The sequence below is a fragment of the Callospermophilus lateralis genome, chromosome 8 (assembly GCF_048772815.1).
Source record: "Callospermophilus lateralis isolate mCalLat2 chromosome 8, mCalLat2.hap1, whole genome shotgun sequence".
Lineage (NCBI taxonomy): Eukaryota > Metazoa > Chordata > Mammalia > Rodentia > Sciuridae > Callospermophilus > Callospermophilus lateralis.
In genome coordinates this window covers 93,992,660-94,010,645 of record NC_135312.1, presented here as the reverse complement: position 1 = coordinate 94,010,645, position 17,986 = coordinate 93,992,660, and the positions used below count along the sequence as shown (strand labels likewise).

General features: G+C 34.0%; 1 protein-coding gene across 1 annotated transcript; it reads right to left on the bottom strand.

Moving 5' to 3' along the window:
- Window positions 1-1,723: 1,723 nt before the first annotated feature.
- On the bottom strand, window positions 1,724-17,143 carry LOC143405922 (all-trans-retinol dehydrogenase [NAD(+)] ADH4-like). Its single transcript, XM_076864358.2, has 9 exons — window positions 17,073-17,143; window positions 15,627-15,728; window positions 14,363-14,504; window positions 13,817-13,904; window positions 11,959-12,190; window positions 7,652-7,912; window positions 5,017-5,152; window positions 4,379-4,517; window positions 1,724-2,227 (listed from the first exon to the last, which is right to left on the bottom strand). Exons 1-9 carry the CDS (start codon window positions 17,088-17,090, stop codon window positions 2,203-2,205), a joined length of 1,143 nt encoding a protein of 380 aa, XP_076720473.1. The 5' UTR covers window positions 17,091-17,143; the 3' UTR covers window positions 1,724-2,202.
- Between the last annotated feature and the right edge of the window lie 843 nt (window positions 17,144-17,986).

Genomic DNA, 17,986 nt, shown 5'->3' with positions numbered 1-17,986 from the left:
TGAGCTACCTCTTCAGTTCTTTTTATATTTTATTTTGAAACAGGGTCTCACTAAATTGCTGAGGCTGGCCTTGAACTTGCAATCCTCCTGCCTCAGCTTCCTGAATTGCTGGGATTACAAACAGGGTCACTGTATCCAACTTTCTAACTGCTTTTGTTATTAAAAAAATAAGATGTTTTATTTTTCAAATCACAGAAGTAGATATGGAAATTAGAAGATTGATGAACACTTACTACAGGAGTGATAGGGAGAGGTCACTGGATCACAATTCATAAAAATTAATGATCATAATAAATATGAGTTACTAGGATTAGATTTGGGATTCTTTATTTGGAAAAAAAGATGAATATAAAAAATGTTTTAGAAAAATTTCACTTAAAAGAGTGTATGTGGGCTGGGATTGTAGCTCAGTAGTAGAGAGATTACCCAGCATGTGCAAGGCCCTAGGTTCAATCTCCCACAATGCCCGCCTAAACAAAAAAGGAGTAAATATAAACTGTTTGGACACTCTGAGGATAAGCTTTTGTTATCAAGCAACACAAATTTATTTAGCAAAGGACAGAGGATGGATTCAAGGTTTGTTTTGCCTTCAGGGAGTATTACAAGCATGTTTGAAAAAAAAAAAAAAACCCAGAAGCAGTTGAATGTTAAGATTTCAGTAAAGACACTAAATACCCAAGGAGATCAGGGAATGAAAACAGCTTTGAGACTGTAAACATTTGAGTAGGAGGTGGGTCTCAAACTGAACCTATGAAGGATTCAAGGAAACAAAAAAGAGGAGGAGGAGAGAGATAATAACTGATAAAGGGAATTGCACCAGAAAAGCAACCACCTAAGCAGTGTGTCCTAGTCCTCACATTGCCAACCAAGAAATAAATTTACAGATAAATCAACCAGCATCTATTTCTAATTAGAAAAATAAGGAGGAATATATTTCTGCTTTGAGATCTTGCTACCCTCTTCAGCCAAAATTTCAGAGATGTTTTTCTCTCAGTTAGTAGATAATTTTTAAAGAAAATGAGATTTCAGAAATTATTCCAGATTAGGATCTTGTCTTTCTTATTTGATATTATGTATCTTATCCTTTGTAACTGTCCATTGTAGTATCTATAAGTATGATAGTTTGAAAACTCCCATTTTGCTACTTTTTATATAAATCTTACTGTTAAATTTATGAATATTTTTACTTCCTATATTATTTTATTAGTAAGCAATGTAAGTAGCTGCTCATATTACCTTTAGCTGACTATAGAAAATAACATTAGTTAGTGCCAATTACAGATCATTGAACTGTAAAGCATTAAACATTATATATCATGATAATTATTAAAGATTAAATGGCAGTTATTTCAGGTAGAACTTTGAGATTGTAGATGTATTTTTTTCTTTTTAAAAATCTTTATATGCAGGGTGTGGTGGCACATGCCTGTAATCCCCCCAGCTAGGGAGGCCAAGATGGGAAGATTGTGAGTTCAAAGCCAGCCTCAGCAAAAGTGAGGTGCTAAGCAACTCAGTGAGACCCGGTCTCTAAATAAAATACAAAATTGGGCTGGGGATGTGGATTAGTGATTGAGTACCCCTGAATTCAATCCCCAGCACCCCCCCCAAAATCTTTATTATGTAGATTCTTATATCCTATAGTATGATTATAGTACATAATGATAAAGTAGGGCTAAGAGAAAAGAAATTAACAGATATTGAAAAACTATTTATCAGCTTATTTAAAAGAGTAGTTTATAGTTTATTCAAACACAAAAACTATTTGATAGTATTTTTTATATACATATATAATATATAGTGATTTTTTCCAGTAAAAATTGGTGAATTGTAGAAAATTCTTAACATGGACAAAAGTAGAGAACAGTATAGTGGAATTCCTTGCAGTTTCTCTACCAACTTCAAAAATTACAAATGTATGGTTTTTCTTTCATTGCCCACTCTCACCTCCTCAGAACTAATTTTAAACAATTTCTAAACATCACATTGTTCTATTCATGAATACTTCAGTAATCATAATTATTTAATATAAGAAATTTGAATACATTTTATGAGTGTAATACATTTATAGATATTTTATGTTGAGACATTAACAGAAATGTGCATTTATAGCTCATAGCTTTCTTTGGTTCATCTTTCAGGTAATATATTAATCAGACAGGTTCAGATTCAATTGAATAGTATTCCAAATTGTTCCTGGCATCTTCAAAAGGTCAGGACTGTTCGGATGCTGTTAATAACAATAAAACAATAATAAGTACAATTTACATGAAACATTTAGCCAAAGCCCACAAATAATTTTTGTCTTTTCATTTCAGGATTTGGTCTAATTTTTATAAACATTCACGTTGTAAAGTCTTATTTCTTCTGTTTTTTCATCCTCTCCCATTCATAGCATTAATAATGTTATATAGATGGTACTAGAAAGCTAGGGGGCTTGGAATAGTCACTGCTCTTGGCTTTCCTATTGCCAAGGGCAAGTTGGACATCAAAGGAGGAGGAACGTGGTGTATTGAGATGTTATTTTCTGAGAATCTGAATGTTTTCAATCCTTGATAATTCCAACATTTGGAAACAAAGTAGGGAGATAAGCCTCAAAGACAGAAAATTCTTTCTCTCAGACATTACTCTGGAGCTGTGTAGCCCTGGCAATCATGAGGGTACCATGCCTAAATATTTTCTTCACCTAGGAACTGGAGGCTACATCTACCTGTGGAGGGAGAACCTCTGTGTCCTTTCCTCACTCTGAGGCAGCTTCACTGCATCTTAGCAGGCTAATCAGTTATCGTGCCCCATCCCCTTCTATCCATTCCCTTGTTTTTGTACAATTGGTTTGTTGGGAAAATCTGTCCTCTTGGGTGCTTCCTGTTCCCATATGGTAAGTATGTATGGCAAGGCCCATCTTCTGCTTTTCCTGTTGCTATCTTTTCATCTGTGTGGGTGGTCAGGTGGTTTCCTCAGGGAGCCAGTGAGGGAGTAGAAAGGCCCACTCACACATCTATCCCTAGGTTTCTACTCTGCCACTAATTACTAGACTATGGGAGGCTTGCCCATCTAATAAAGCAATGCAGCATTTTCATTTGGTTTTCACTTAGTTTGTGGGTGTATCAGTGACCAATAACTCCAGGGTCAAGGGGTTGTGGTAGAGGATCTGACCACCCGGTTCTAAGGCTCTAAACACCAACCCAACTCCTAACCTGAGGAATACTCCTATAGACATATTGAGATTGTGCAAGCTATTTAGGGCTTATATACTAAATTTATGTGGTGTTTTAAAAATAATATTTATGGGGTAGTGCATGCCTGTAATTCAGTGTCTTGAGAGGCAGGAGGATCTAAAGTTCCAGACCAATCTGATCAACTTAGTAAGACTCTGTCTCAAAATTAAAAAGACTGGGGATGGATCTCAGAGGTAGAATGTCCCTGGGTTCAATTCCCAAGACTGAAAAAACAACAAAACAAAACAAAAACCCCCAAACAAAATAAAAACCAAAAAAAACCTCCCCAAACACAAACCCCAACATTTTATGTTTTCTTTTTTTAATTGAACTTCTTTTTGATATTTTGTGGATAACATGTTTGTAAATTGGGGAGTTATGTCAGTGGAAATATTTTCTTTCCCATGAAGTAGTCTGGGTACTGATACCAAAGACCTATGCCTCCCAGCCCTTTGATGTTTTCTCTCTTCATTTCTTCTTTATCCTGCATTTCCTCTATATCATTGCTCTTGGTGTTTTTCTCTTTGAATCTGTAGATCAAGACTGCTTGGATATTTTAACTAAAATCATTGATACTAGTCTTACCCCAACCCCTAGGAACTCATCAATTGGGACATTGTTATAAATCAATCCTTAGGCTCCAAGAAAAGGCAACACAATATAGCTAAAATTGTCAGTATCCTATAGGAGCCTCATGACAAAGCAAGAGAATGAGAGAATTGAAGCATTTATTATGTATCTGTACCTGTCACTCTTCTCCCATCTCCATGGCTTCACAGATCATGAAGGGTGTAGAATAAGCACTTTGTATAAAATTGCCAAACATAATGTTTCCAGATTTAGGAATATATTGTATCATAGGGATCTAACATTAAACTATAGAAACCTCTCCTTCCAGGGATCAACCCAACTGAGTTAACATTTATTTGTGAAAGAGAAAAAATATGTCAATTTATAACAGTACTCTATGTGGTAGCAGTGTATATTATGGAAATAGAAGCCTTTATTTTTTAAATGACCATTATTTAATATATTTGCTAGAAGTATTAGCAAATCTAGTATTTATGATATAGAAAATCAGAAAAGACAAACCAATTATTTTTTAAAAAATAGAATCATCATAAAGTTTTTCTAAACACTCAATTATTTGTTTGGTAATTTACCTTTTTCCTTGGTGCATCAGGTCAAATGCCTCATTGATTTTGTCAAAAGGCAGGGTATGAGTCACCAATGCATCCAGATCAAATTTCTTATTCTTGTAGTCATTAACCAGCTTTGGGACAGAATCTACACTTTTCCAACCTATAATTTAGCCAAAATGCAAATAAATAGATACATGTACTTGACATGAAGAAAGTGTTTCATCAGTGTGTTTGCTGAATGAATGAAATTATTAGGTCAGATCCATGTTGCTTCAAATGATTAAACTCTTCCCCTCCATCTTTAACTTTCTGTTCTTTTACAAAAATTTTCTTCATAAGCAAAATTCAAGACTATTTTCTATTCTAGATAAGGAACTTCCTCAATGAAATCAAAGTTTACTTTTAATTCATCTGTGTTCATTTCAATGTAACGTGAATTAAATTTCAATTTGCCAATTGTAGTTTTCATATAAACTCCACTTACTTCCAGTTAATAAATAGAATAGTTTTTGTGTACTCTTTACATATATTCTAAGTACTCATTATTTAAATAATTTATTTTTATTTTCTTTCAATAATCTTTATTCTAAGAATTTTTGTACTACTATGAAGAAAATTAAGAGCTATGAAGACAGAAAAGAAAAAAATCCAAAACTAACCACCAAAGAATGTTCCATTTATCTTGCGGCCCAATAGTAGCTCTATTGGAGAAACTTCCAATCCTTTGTCACCAAACTTTACTCCAACCACAGTACATGATCCCCAAGCTACTACTGTGCTATCCAGGGCTGCTCTCTGAAAGTGAAACAAAGATTACCTGAGTAAGTAGAAAAGTAGTACATAAACTCCAGTGTTGATATATACAATATTTAGGGAAAATGTATTGAACTCTGCATACTAGATACTGGGATTCAAGTTAATGAGGTTATACTATCATTGTAGATTGATCCTTGAAGCTGTAGTGTTGTGTTACAGATAGAACATTCAATACAATTCTTAGCTTATCCAAAAAGAAACAAATAAAACAGTTATTTTACCCTGTACAATATGGTAGTTAGACTGACTCTGCAATACAAATCATTGGGTATCAAGGGAAGCATACATACACGGAGTTAGGAAAGATCTAAAAAAGATGTTATAAACTTTAATCAACAAGTTTTTGATAATCCACCATGGGCATTTACTAAAATATCTGCAATTCCAGGGACCTGTGATCAAAATCTTTAAAAGTCATGAAAAATCAGTTATTTCCTGGAGCCTAAGAAACAAGGAGTACACTGTGTACTTAGAAGATCTAAAGATAGGATAAATAGGGGCTGGCAATGGTGGCTCAGTGGTAGATGGCTTGCCTAGCATGTGGGAGGCACTGGGGTTGATCCTCAGCACCACATAAAAATAAATAAATAAAATAAAGGTATTCTGTCCATCTGCAACTTAAAAAACAAACAAAAAGGATAGGATAAATAAAAAAAATGCTATTTAAAACATAGGGCAAAAGTCTTAATAGAAAATAGCACTGTTCTGTTCATTAAACATTTCATTTGCTTTCCTTTCCTACATTTTTAAAGCCCTCTCACAGGTAGACTGCATCCTGCCAACCATCTTTTCTCTTTTTCTAACAACCAAGATGGCCTCAAGTTGAGACTGAAGCCAGGAGTTTACATTTCCTTGATTGCTAAGTTATCAATGGAAGACGATGGCTCAGGAGAGTTGCTTGGACATACATTGATCTTTGCATGAGGGAAAGAGAGAACATTATTATGTTAACCTACTGCAAATTTGCAGTTAATATTAAAATGCTAAGAACTGAACATGTAAATAAGCTTCAAGAAGATATATACTAATGAATGACCATTCCATATATGAATCCTAAGGTAAATAGATACACAATTTTAATCTTTTGAGACTGATCCTATAGAAGAAAAGTGTAAACTTTGTACCACAAGGCTTGTGGTCAACTTGATTCTGACCTTTTGGGTCAATTTTAACTTTTATAGATGTTGTAATAGCCTCCTTCACATCACTGATCACTGTATGAAAGAAGCAATCAATCTCTCTCTCCCTTCTTCCTCTCATACCAGTGATGGAAGATGCAATGATGTAGAACTTTTGGGAAGTGTTTTGAATTTTTTATTTGAATATGTGTTTATTTATTGTTTTGAGAATTGTAAACACTTCTAAAGATTAATACTTCTACTCTCTGCACACTTATTGTATGGCAGATACATTTTTATTTACATATACTGTATCAAAAGACTCATGGAGAGAGGAAAAGACCACAGGCACTACTTGTCTCCTTAAAGTAATTGTTTACTCTTTACAAGTTGACTCTTGTTTTGTTTTTGTAAAAACAAAAGTATTAGCAAATCTAGTATTTATGATATAGAATGCTTTTCATATTTCCTTTCCTACATTTTGGAGCAGTGCTCCAAACAAGGAATTATCCTCCATAATGATGACTTGGTTGAAATGGCACTATATGCAAATACAGGGTTTCATTGGGTAGACAGTGATAACTTTTGGTAAGAATTATTTTTGGTTGAATTGGCAAAACTTTCTTGAACTGTAAACTGTTATAACTTTATAATTGTTCTATTGGGTTCTGTAGGCTAGAGGATTAGAGATCATTAAGATCAAATTCATGATCATACAGAGGACCAAACTCCCAACACTTGAACCTTGAGCAGCACATTCAAACCACAGCACTTCCCAAATGCCAATACTGTCTATCTTTGTGAGTTCACTTTTCTCTTGTGATAAGCAGCCACGCTAGCATTATTTGTTGATTATTTCTAGATGTTGATTTTTCTTTTGAGTTTCCTTTTAAATGCTCAACATACTAGGCTAGAAATAATATTTCCCAATTTCATTCTCATTCCAGTTTTTTATTCCTAAAAGATAAGTTGGGGGGTTTCTTAATTTTTAATTAGCTAAAGAAATGCCCCTTACCCCAGCCAGCCAGCCACAGTGGCACATGCTATAATCCCAGTGACTTGGAAGGCTGAGGCAAGAGGATCTCTGGTTCAAGGCTAGCCTGGGAAATGAATGAGAACTTGTTCCAAAATAAAAAATTTTTAAGAAGGGCTGGATATGTAGCCGAGTGGTAGAGAGCCCCTGAATTCAATCACCAGTATTGCCAAAAAAGAAAAAAAAAAAAAGAAATAAGAGAAATGCCCTTTTTGATTATTAAGTCAAATAAAATGAGGTAAACAGCCAACCAGAACATACAGGCAATATATGAAGAATTTCAGTGTCTATAAATTTGAATATATCTGAGGAAAAAAATATACATACCATAGTTTGAGATCCTCCTGCACAATCAATGGCAAAATCCACACCTCCATTGGTCAATTCAATGATGACCTCCTGAATGGGTTTATCCAGGTCTCTAGGATTGAGGCAGTCAGTGGCGCCTAGGGCTTTGGCCTTTGCAAACTTTTCACTATTGATGTCAATAGCTATGATTCTGGAAGCTCCTGCTATTTTACAACCAATTACAGCAGAAAGACCTACACCTCCTAGGCCAAAAACAGCACAAGTAGAACCAGGTGTGACCTGTAGGTAGAGATACTGTTAAAGAAGCTAGTCCTGCAACTTGTGATGCCTGTAATCCCAGTGACTTGGATAGCTGAGGCAGGAGGATCACAAGTATGAGGCAAGCCCCAGCAACTTAGCAAGACCCTTAGTAACTTAGTGAGACCCCGTCTCAAAAAATTAGAACAGCTAGGGATGTAGCTAAGTGGTAAAGCACCCCTGGTTTAATCCCCAGTAAATAATAATAATAATAATGATAAAAAAAATAAATAAAGCAGCTGTCCTATATTTTTTTCTTTTGAAGGAGAGGGTGAGATGAATGTTCAGACATATAAATAAAAGACTGCCTGTTGTAAAGTATATATGTTGCCAACAGAAAAAAAATTGGCAATGTGAAAATGATGCATTTCTACTTAAATTTGGAGAATTATTTAAAATCTATTAAGGTTATCAGTGCATAAGAGACTAACCCAAGTGGAAATAATTCCCTTGTTTTACTTTTCCTTTAATGTTGTCAGAACAAAATTCAAAACCCCAGACATTCTAAACTGTTTATTTTTTTCTTCTTATATTGGATTACAGGTCATTTGACTTCTATATTTCTAATAAATCTAATTTAGCTTTATTAACACTATAGTTTTCAAGGACACTAATACTTTTTAAAATGTGAATTGACTCACTTGATCATTCTAAATTGTTAATTGATTTAAATGAAGTCCAAATATCTTTGCATGGCATTGAAGGATCTTTGCTCTCTGACCTCTGTTTACACTCCAGCTCCATCTCCTTGATATTCCCATTACAACACCCACAACAAATCATTGCACTTTCCTCTCCTCATGCCTTATTTCCTGCTGTTCCTTCAGCCTGATGTACTTTTGATCTTAATTTCCTCTAATTAAAACATATTCCTAGGCTGGGGATATAGCTCAGTTAGTAAAGTGCTTTCCTCACATGCACAAGGCCCTGGGTTCAATCCCCAGCATCACACACACATACCAAAACAAAACAACAACAACAACAACAAGAAACAAAAACAAAAAAACTTAACCTATACTTCTATTTCTGATATAAAGCATATTTCTTCATGAAAATTTTCTTAATTCTTCAGCTAGAAATAGTGCCTATCCTTTTGCTTTTCCTTTCACAAAAAAACTTACATTAAATATGCCATGAATAATTATGTGTATATGTGTTTCTTTAAAGACTAAGTTTTTTTTTTAAAAAGGCAGAGACTTTTTAATCTTCTCCATTATTTTCTAAGAGTGTCTTCTCTGTGTTGAGTCTTGAATAAATGCTTGTTACATTGAATTAAATGAACAATATACAAAATGGTAAGAAAAGATGCTATAACTGGTATATTTATTGTACTTACTATTATAGAATACAGAGAGATGCTTAATTAATATTTCCCAAAGAGGATGGCAAGCTGTTAGGATTAAATCATAGCCCCCCCCTTCCAAAAAAAAGAAAAGAAATAGAGAGAGAGAGAAAGAGAAAATATGTCCCAGAGAAATTTTTAACACCTTTTAAGTTGGAAACAAAATAAGTAACAGAGAGGACAAACATCACTTGCTTTAATTTATGCAATGAGGAAATGACAGTCTATTTAATAAATGGTGCCGGGAAAACTTATATCCATATATAGAAAATGAGAGTAGATCCTTATTTTATACCATATACAAATATCAATTCAAAATGAATTAAAGATTAAAACGTTAAGACCTGAAAATATAACACTACGAGAAAAAAATATAGGGAAAAATCTTCATGTCAGTGGTCGAGGCAATGATTTCTTGCGTGTAACTCTAAAAAGCACAGGAAATAAGACAATTGAGATCACATCAAACTTAAAACACTTCTGTGCATCCACAGATACAATCAAAAGAGTGAAGAGACAAGCTATGAAATGGGAGAGTATTTCTGCAAGTCATACATCTGATTAGGTATTAATCCCAAAAATGTATAAAGAACTCAAACAATTTATTAGTAAGAAAACAAGAAACCCAATTAAAAAAATAGGTAAAGGCCAGGGATAATTCTCAAAAGAGAAACATATATGCCAAAAGAAGACATATAGGTATGTTAAAAAATTAGTTTGAAACCTCTATCAGAAAAATGCAAAAAAACACAATGTGCTATTTTCTTGCATCTGTTAATATTGTTATTTTCAAAAAGACAAAAGAGGGCTGGGGTTGTGGCTCAGCAGTAGAGTGCTTGCATTGCATGTGTGAGGCACTGGGTTCCATTCTCAGCACCACAATATAAATAAAAAATAAAGGTCCATCAGCAACTAAAATAAATAAATTAAATACATTTAAAAAAAGACAAAAGATAACAAATGTTGGCATAAATGTGGAGAAAAAAAAACCCTTGTACACTGTTGATGGAAATGTAAGTCAGTATATCCATTATAGAAAACAGAATGGAGATTCCTCAAAAAATTAAAGAATAGAACTACCATAAGATCTAGTAAAACTATCTCTGAAAATATATAAAGGAAATGAAATTAGTATATTGAAGAGGTAGCTGCACTCCTATATCCATTGCTGTGTTATTCACAATAGCCGGGTTATGGAATCCAGCTAAGTGCCCATGAACAAATGAATGAATAAAGAAAATGTGGTCTATATACACAATGGAATACTATTCAGTCTTAAGAAGGCAATCCTGTCCTTTGTGACAACATGGATGAACCTGGAGGACACTATGCTATGCAAAAGAAGTCAGTACAGAAAGACAAGTAACACACAATCTTACTAGAGATGGAATCTAAAACAATTGAACTCCTAAAAGTGGAGAGCAGAATGGTGGTTTACCAGAGCCCGGGAGGAGAAGGGATGAGGAACTGGGGAGATGTTGGTCAAAGAACACAATATTTGGTTAGGAGAAATAAATTGTAGGACATGGTATTGATAAATAATAATGTATGTTTGAAAATTGTTAAGAGAGCACATTTTAATTTTCACCACAAGAAAAAAGAAAATCATGTGATGGATATGTTAATTAGCTTGATTTAATCATATCACTATGTATGAATATATTAGGACGTTACATTTTGTCACATATATGATTTTCATTAAATAAAATAATTTAATAAAGTAAATAATTAAGAGAAAGCTGCAGAGTTAATAGCTCTTAAGAAGAACTGATAGCTAAAGGGAGACAGCCTGAGGGAGATTGGGGAGTCTACTCTGCTATACTGGTGCGACCCAGGTGGAAAGGCCCAGAGACCTCAATGAGTGAAGCCTGAGGACTCAGCGTGGGGCCCTGGGAATTGTGAGTAGTGCAAAGGATGAAAAAGAGTCACTGTAGCCCACTGAGGGATTTATTTAGGGAGCAAAGAAACAATGCAAGAAGAGAGAAAACAGATTTGTTTGTTGTTTAGAAAGACCACATTGGCTGCATTTTGCAGTTTTGAGTCAAGGGGTGAAGACTGACATGAGGGAGATTAAAATAAGGAGGTCTTGCTTGATATCTCTCTGGTCTGTAGCTTAAATAGCCTTGTAAAATTTTTAAATTCTAACATGTGATTCCAGGGACACATCTTGCCACCCTCAGGACTGCTACCAGAGACACTCTTTTGAAGCCTTGAAGGGATAGGATGAGAGGCAGAGATGAGTTATTCTTGATTGACAGAGAAAAATCTACAGCATCAGGGAGAAGGTAGAGGTGGCTGGAGGAAGGTGGTTGAGGGTTTCTATATTTTCTGCTGCCCTTTGGGTCAAGTGTCCCAGGATGAGCATTTATATTTATGGAACATATTTAAACAGGATGTATTTAAATCAGGGCTAGTCTTTAATCAAATATTCTGGTATTATATGTAACACGTAGTAGGTGCCAACTATATGCTGTCTATTAAACCAGATGTTTTATATATGTAATATAATTTAATTATCTATATAAGTATTTGTAGTAGATATTATCCTTGGGAATTAAATAACTTGCTTAAAGTCACAGGTAATAAATGACACAGTCAGCATTTGAAGATAATTAATTCTATGTCCTTCCTATCATATTGCCTCCCAGTAACCTCTGTTTTACACAATCTGTGTTTAACAATTTACCTTGGCAGTGTTGATTGCAGCCCCATAGCCAGATGAAAATCCACATCCAATCAGACAAACTCTCTCTAAGTTTGCATCGTCATCTATTTTGGCAAGATTAACGTCTGACACCACCGTGTACTGAGAGAATGAACTGACTCCCATGAAGTGGTAAATTGATTTTCCTTTGCAGGTAAACCTGCTTGTTTTGTCTTCCATTAGTTCTTGATCAATATTAGGAATTTCAAAATTCCTGAGAGAGAGAGAGAAAGAGAGAGAGAGAGAGAGAGAGAGAGAGAGAGAGAGAGAGAGAGAGAGAAAGAGAGAGAGACAAGGAGAAAGTAAATGGGACGGACCATTTCCCAACAAAAAATGTTGAGTGTTTTTATTTGTTAATGGCAATTTTATGGAGTTAAGATGGAAAAATTGAGAAAATAACTTGTCACTTTTCACATTAACATATAGCCTGTTAGAAGTATTTTAAAGGTAAGAACAAACTTTCATTAAATGCAAGGGCTGTATGTATACTAACTCATACATTTTTTTATTACAGAAAATTCAAATAGATACGAAAGTAGAAAAGCATACTGAACTCCCACGTACCCATCTCCCAACTTCAGGACTATCAACTCAAGGGCAATCTATTCTCATCTATTACCCCTCCACAATCTGCATCTCTCTCCCTGCCTTGGACCATTTTGAAGCAAATCTCAGACATTACCATTTTCATCTATATAGAAATATTTCAGTATGTATCTCTAAAAGATTCTTTTTTTTTCTTTCTTTGTGAGATTTTTTCTTTTTGTGTGGGTGGGTGGTACTGGGGATTGAATCCAGAGGTGTCTTACTGCTGAGCCACATACTCAACTCTTTTTATTTTTTAAAATTTTGAGTCAAGGTCTTGCTAAGTCATTGAGGCTGCCCTTGAACTTGTGATCCTCCTGCCTCAGCTACTGGAATTACTGGCATGGGCCATGTCTCCTGGTTTTTCTCAGATTCTTGTAGGTCCACATATTGCATTTGGTTGACATGTATCTTGAATCTCTTTTAATTTGTAGATTCTTTCCTCTCCTATTTTTTTCTTTTTTTGCAATTTGTTTGTTGTAACTGAGTCATTTGTTCTATAGAAATTTCCTCTTAGTGGATTTTGCCAATCACATTCATGAAATCTGGTTTAACATCTTTCTCTGTTTTTGTTTTTCTTTCTAAATAAGCATTTAAAAATATAAATGCTTGATGGGATTCAGGCTTTATAGTTTTGTGGAAATACTTCAAAGGTGGTATAATGCATTTCATTTGGAGGGACATAATTTCTGATCATCTCTTTTTGTGATATTATAATTTATGATCATTGTCTAAATCCATTATTTCATCAAAACTTTGCAAAATTGTATAATTCTTTGAATATATTTAACAATTTTACAAAGCAGCTGATATTATCATCCCTATTTTATAGGTAAGATAATCAAGGCACAATAAAACATTTTTAGAGTGGTATCATTTTAACTTCTTAAATAACCAGTTTCAATCATCATTAAGGAAAAATGAATCCTATAGTCTCAGTAAAATACAAACAGAGTAATAAAGATTTAGACTCTCCAGCCATTGCCATTTTCATTTTTATATTATATTCCATTGTGTTACTACCTTATTGATGGACATTCATGCTGCTTTCAGTTGATTGCTATTATAAACAATGTTGCAAGGAACATTCTAGCATATGTCTCTTAGTATGCATTTGGAACAGTGTCTTGTATATACCTATAAGTGGAATTAGGGGGCAGGATTGCTTCTCTTCAGCTCCATTTGGGTGTTGTCAATGTGTTGCCCCAAATATTTATGCCAATGTATACTCTCATTACCAGTGTATAAAGCTTACCTGAGTTTTCCACAAAGATTTGTGAGAGGACTCAGACAGAACTTGCATTTTTTACATTGAGGTGCAAAGAATGGAATGACTTTGTCACCTAGAAAGAAAGGCCACATATTGGATAGTGCCTAAAGATGATACTTGTAAAAAGTTTACTGCAGATGAATCAGTGGAAAACACCATTTTTATAGTATAAATTTTATCTTCAACTGAAAGTACAAGTAGCTAAAATATTTATTACTTTACATGACTGTGCATTCTCTTAAGTTTTGTATATACTGTCTTTTTTTTAAAAAAAGTTCTTACGAATCAACTAACAAATCCAAATGGGTATTATCAGGTACAGAGTTCTGTCAGAGATGGTGCTATTAGTGCAACTCTCTATAGCATGACTATTGTTTATTACATTTCCAAATATTCTGCATGGAACAGAACATCCTTGTATATCAGAGAAGCTGAATCACACGGGCTATGTGAAATTATCACACACACACACACACACACACACACAAAACACTGATATTTTTATTTAATTGGAATCAGAAATTAAAATACCTGCTTTGAAGTTGGTCACTCCTGGCCCAACACTTTCCACTATTCCTGCACATTCATGGCCAAGGATCACTGGAAAAAGAGCCTCCTTAAATTTAGGGTCAATACTGTGGGCATCAGTATGGCATATGGAAGTGGCGATTACCTATAAAGCAATCACAGACTTGAGTGGTGTTTCTGCAGTTATATTATTGGATTAGATATTATATATTATTTTAAGCCCAATGTCATATTGAAGCATTACAACACTGCTATAACTCAATAAAATTGTTACATTTTAAGAAAAAAGAATGAATAAAAACTATACGAGATTAGATTCTTTTTCTCCTATAAAGCACTTGTGTTTTCTACCTTTCATTGTTGTCAGAAAGATGACAAAAAGAGATAGAACTGGGGGCTGGGGATGTGGTTCAAGTGGTAGCGCGCTCCATGTGTGAGGCACTGGGTTTGATTCTCAGCACAACATAAAAACAAAATAAAGATATTGTGTCTACCAAAAAAAAAAAAAAAAAAAGAGAGAGAGAGAGAGAGATAGGATTGGTAATTACTATCTCCAGGAGAGGGAAAAGCAAATATAATAGGTATAAGTAATTATTAGGCAGAGGGAATGGAGGGAATGTGGGTTTCTATGGCTTGTTCAAGTTTTGTTGAGATTGTATGCAAGGTAATAAATCTTTTATAGTTAAAAGACAGACATTTTTATAATTAATTATCAATCTATCTTGTTTAATTCTTTAGGATCTGTCCATGAGGCTATCCCATTCATTTTCACATATGTAATGTGAAAAAAATGGAGACCATGTCCAACTATGCCAACTGTGACACTATTCTTTGTTCTTCTCTCTGATGACCCATTCCTGCCATTCCTCTGGGCACCTAGGCCCTCATAATGTTCAGGACAGTTCTCAAGGGTTTCCTTCTTCCTTGTTTTGGGTCTCTCTTTTTTTAAAAAACACTTTCCAATAATTGGTAATTGAATAATAAAAAGTAAACTAATTCTAAGCCAAAGCAAATTCTTTTGTCTGATTAAGGGTTGACAATCAAGATTAAGATTGTTCAACTACATTTTAAGTCATCATCAAAAATTACAAAATTGATCAATAATTTATCCTTCTTGGGGATAATGCCCATTTTTATGTGGACCTAAAAATACAACTCCTCCACAGTGAAAACAAGACTCTCAGTCAGACCATTACAAGACATAACTGAAAGAAATGGAGTACTTTGTGCTGAGAGTTCCTTTCAGGCAGGGAAATGTTCTACTCACCTGAATTCGAACTTCATGAGCCTTCGGGGGAGCTACTTCAATCTCTTCAATGCAAAGGGGCTTGTCTGTTTCCCAGGCAATGGCTGCTTTGCATTTAATAACCTGAAAGAGAGAAAGGAGGGAGGGAGGGAGGGAGAGAGAGAGAGAGAGAGAGAGAGAGAGAGAGAGAGAGAGAGAGAGAGAAAGAGAGAGAGACAGGATTCAGGATGTTGTGGGGATAAAAACAGTGTGCTGATACTATATTTTTATGAAAAACAGTTGAGGTGTTTGTGGTTGGATATTATATTTAATTATTTTATTTTTATTTTTAAGACAAGGAAACTTAATTGAACATATTAAATTATACTCATTACACTTTTTATTAAAAAAAACAGGTGTGTTAAGATTAACCCTAGTGCTTTTATTTTATTTTTTCCTTAACAAAGAAGATACATTTATAGTCTTTAAAAGGTTTGGTAGATAGCCAATAAGTATTTGTTGAATGAACTATTTGTAAGCTGCTCTGAATTACCTGAGTCTTCATTGTTAGAACACAGATGTGTTTTATATGTTTATTACTTAAGTGTGGTTACAAGACCAGCAGTTATTCACATTATCTGGGAAAACTCCTTAGAGAAGAAAGTCCTGCCCAAATCTACTAAATTGAAATCTGCATTAGAACAAAATCCCTAGGTAATTCATTAAAAATTGGAAAAGTGAGGCTCACAAAATTACTAAATTTATTAGTAGGCTATAGTTAAAAAAAATTTTGTCTCTTTGCAATAATTTGGGTAAACACATTTGAAAAGAAATTTAAACATTTAGGATTCTATAATCCCAGGATTAAATTTTTTTCTAGCATCAAATTCTACTTTTATTTCAAATATAAACAACATTTAAATAAATGAACTTATAATTCTCCATTCTAACTACTATTTTAAAATAGTTTTCTCAGTCTTTGACCATTTTAAGATCTATTTTCAATAGTTTCATATGACTTAGAATTATGTTTATAATTATCATTAATTTTATTACAAATGAAATATATATTAATTACAGGAAATTTCAAAATGCAAAAAAGGAAAAAATTCATCTCTACTTTTATTACTCATTTTATGCTTTTGATGTAAATCCCTTTGAGTATCCCAAATGTGTTCATAGTATATGTAGTATTTTGTAATCTTTCTTCTACCAATTAATATTGTTTTATGGCTATAGTATAGTTACTTAAACTTCTATTTTTCTGGCATTTAAATAATATTTAATTGAGTACCCTTCTAGAAAACATTTTGGCAAATCATCAGTTATTTCCTTAGAATACATTTCTAGCATAGGAATCACTCATATTCTTTTATTCAACTTTAAATGCTGTGCTCTGGGAGTAATACCTGAAGGAAGCCTCTTTTAGCAAATATACAAGGACACAAAAAAGCACACACTGAAATAAGATGTAGCTTATTTACTTACTTTCCCCTTGGTGCCCATTTTTCTTGCAAAGTTTTCCTTGGAAATTTCTTTCTGACTTAATAAGACTTTGACCTCTATCCAGAGGGCTCTGTGTCCATGTATTATGAAATCTTTGAATAAATATCTTTGCTGCTGTTCCAGTCTCCAATCATTTTCATTCTATTTTATTGCTTCATAGCTCTGCCTCTCACCAAGTCACTTTTGCTGTCACATTGTAGCTGTAAATTTGTTGTTCTTAGATAGTCCAAGACTTTGTTTGTTACTTTTTTCTTTTATGGCAAAATATAAAATAGAGAAACATGCATTAAACACATAAGGATGAGTTAAAAATAATTATTAAATAAAGGACTTTTCTACTGACCTGAAACCTCCCTTTTACCCACTCTTCTTCACAACCTGAATAATCTTTTCCTTGCCTATTTTATGGTTTTACTATATATCTATGCTTCCCTATATAATACTTTTATCTATCATATGAACAGAATCATAATGTATGTATTCTTTCATGTATTTTTTTCCTCTGTGACATTCAATCACATTGCCTGTACTTGTAATTTATTCACATTACTGTAGAAACCCCCTGCATGAATTGACCATAATTTATTCATCCACTTTCTTTTCTGTTTTTCCCCCTTTCCCTTTTTGTGCTTATGATAACTTAGTGGTTGCATAAAAATTCTTTTCATGTATCCTGTTGCACATGTATTTGAGTTTTCTTAGGGAAAATTTAGGATGATATTCAGCCCACATATACTAGTAAGGATGCCATCTTAAAATATTAAAATACTTATGTTCAGGTTGCTAAAAAGGCATCACCTCAGACCACCAAGATCCCCTACACCTCTGTTGTGATCTGGGGAACCCTGTTTAATCACTGCTAGGGAGCTGCTCTCATTGTTCCTCCTGGCATGTGA